Raw genomic sequence first — 1,991 nt, 5'->3', positions numbered from 1 at the left:
AAGGCAGATCTGCCCACCCCCCCCCAAAAAAAGAAGGTAATTGGAGCTGATCTCCCCTATGCACAAAACTCCTCCATTTCCGTTCTCTATTTACCTAATTATCTCTCTTTTCATCCATCAAACTATTCATTTGGCAGCAGCCGAAAAAGAAGCGTTGTGGAGCTCTGGGCTCCCTATTAATACACCTGTCCATTAGTACATTAGGCGACGTCTATTCATCGCAGTCAGCGTTAATTGCAGTGTCTCTTGTAAAGTATTATTACAAATTTAGCTCCCCCACCTGCCCTGTTCTTTTTTGCTGGGAGCCCAAAGCCGCTAAAAATGTCCTAAAATATTCACCTGCATGCACATTCATTTGAAAATATTCATAAGCATACATATTCATTTTTTTGTTGCACCTTTTTTGTGTGGAGCTTTAGTGCGCTCAATTGTGCAAAATTACGCACATTTGCGGAATTGCGCACCAATTAAAAATGGAATGTTCTTACATTTTAAGGTGGAACTGTAAGTCCCAGGACTGCATAGCAGTTACGCCTTCCAAGACATGTCTATATGTCCTCCTTCCCCTGGCCCTACACCCAACTTCATAGTAGGGGGTTCTTACCTTCTGTCCTGGTTGTGTGTCCTCCATGGGTCAGGGTGTAGGAGTACCACCAAGCCGGGGATCTCTCCAGGTAATGCGCAGGTAAGGCGAACCTCTGGGTGGGTATCTCCAGCCGAGGGAAGGTCAGGTCAGTCAGAGGCGACAGGGCGAAAGCTGCCCCATCCAAAGTCCCTTTGATTGGGGTAAAGAAAGCTTTTGGTGGCCTTGCTGCTCTGGAGGGCTCATAGGTCAGGAGGCTCTTGATGGAGAAGGGGGACTCCTTGGCTGGGGTGGTGCTGCTTTCTTGTCCAGTTTCAGGCATGGCTGACAACAACAGTTGGAACCATCAACCAAAAAAATAAAAATAAAAGCTGGGTGAGTTAGCCTTGTGTTCCCCAAATCCAGAGCTAGGAGAGGCGAGGAGGTGAGGCAGGTGACTCAGGCTAGGGGACCAGAAGCCACATTGGGAAGGCCAGGAGACATCAGGCTGAAGTGACCAACTTACACAGCCATCCGGGAAGTCAGAGTCAGCGAAGTGAGTGAAGAGGAGGATGACAGCAACTGGGAACAGGAGAGAGGAGGAGGAGGGGCACAGGGATAGGAGCAGGAGGTGGAGGAACATAGGAGGGATCAGGGGAGGACTCAGCAGGCCTCTCCAACTCCCTCACTCTGCTACCACTCGCCTCTTATTGGCTTTATATAGTCCAATTAGGCAGCAAATGAGGACAGAGATATTAACCCAAAAAAAAAAAAAAGGATATTGGTTTTAGGAAAGCGCCACTAGACGCGCAGCAAGGCGAATGACACATAGCCGACTGTTGGCGAAGTTGGAACTTCTGTTTTCTGTACAAGCCAGAAAAACAATGCACATTCTCCACGCTGCTCATCCTTCTCTGGAGGTGGGCAGGGAAATGTGACAAACGCTTCACATCCACACTGTCATCCGTCTCCCCTCTCTGGCGTCACCATTTTACAACGGCGTTAATTATCACCTAAATAAAATCAAACGTCCCCGTTCTCAGAGTCATGAATTTTCCGTGGTTAAGCAATTAATAAACCTGATGATTACTTCCCTCTCTTTTTTTTGGTACATAATGAATCTCATTTGTAATAATCGTTTTCATACAGTGAGTAAGAAACGTTTGATGAACGCGCTCAGATTGGTAACGCATTCTAGCATTTCAGCACTTGTGACCAAGATAACATTTCTGATTTTTTTTATTAGTACATTCTCTTTTTTATCGTATCCCAGTAGATCCGGTTCATTTAAGTGTGCATTTAAAAAAACAAAACAAAACAAAAAAAAAAACAACTTACTGAATTAGGCAAAAAGGGTAAAACAAATATGGATGCTATGGAGCAGTTTTTGGACTCCAGAATTCATGAAGCAGCATTGGGCCTCTAGCAG

At 45.5% G+C, this 1,991-nt stretch overlaps 1 protein-coding gene across 1 annotated transcript in view; it reads right to left on the bottom strand.

The window, feature by feature from the left end:
- Positions 1–955, bottom strand: part of HMX3 (H6 family homeobox 3) — a 2,022-nt gene extending 1,067 nt beyond the window's left edge. Inside the window, exon 1 of the mRNA XM_018553684.1 lies at positions 605–955. Within this exon, the coding sequence (XP_018409186.1) occupies positions 605–905 (301 nt within the window). The 5' untranslated portion in view covers positions 906–955. The remainder of the gene's footprint in view (positions 1–604) is intronic.
- Between the last annotated feature and the right edge of the window lie 1,036 nt (positions 956–1,991).

The sequence above is a fragment of the Nanorana parkeri genome, unplaced genomic scaffold (genome assembly GCF_000935625.1).
Source record: "Nanorana parkeri isolate BGI_ZX_2015 unplaced genomic scaffold, ASM93562v1 scaffold127, whole genome shotgun sequence".
NCBI lineage: Eukaryota > Metazoa > Chordata > Amphibia > Anura > Dicroglossidae > Nanorana > Nanorana parkeri.
This window is presented reverse-complemented; position numbering and strand designations above follow the sequence as displayed.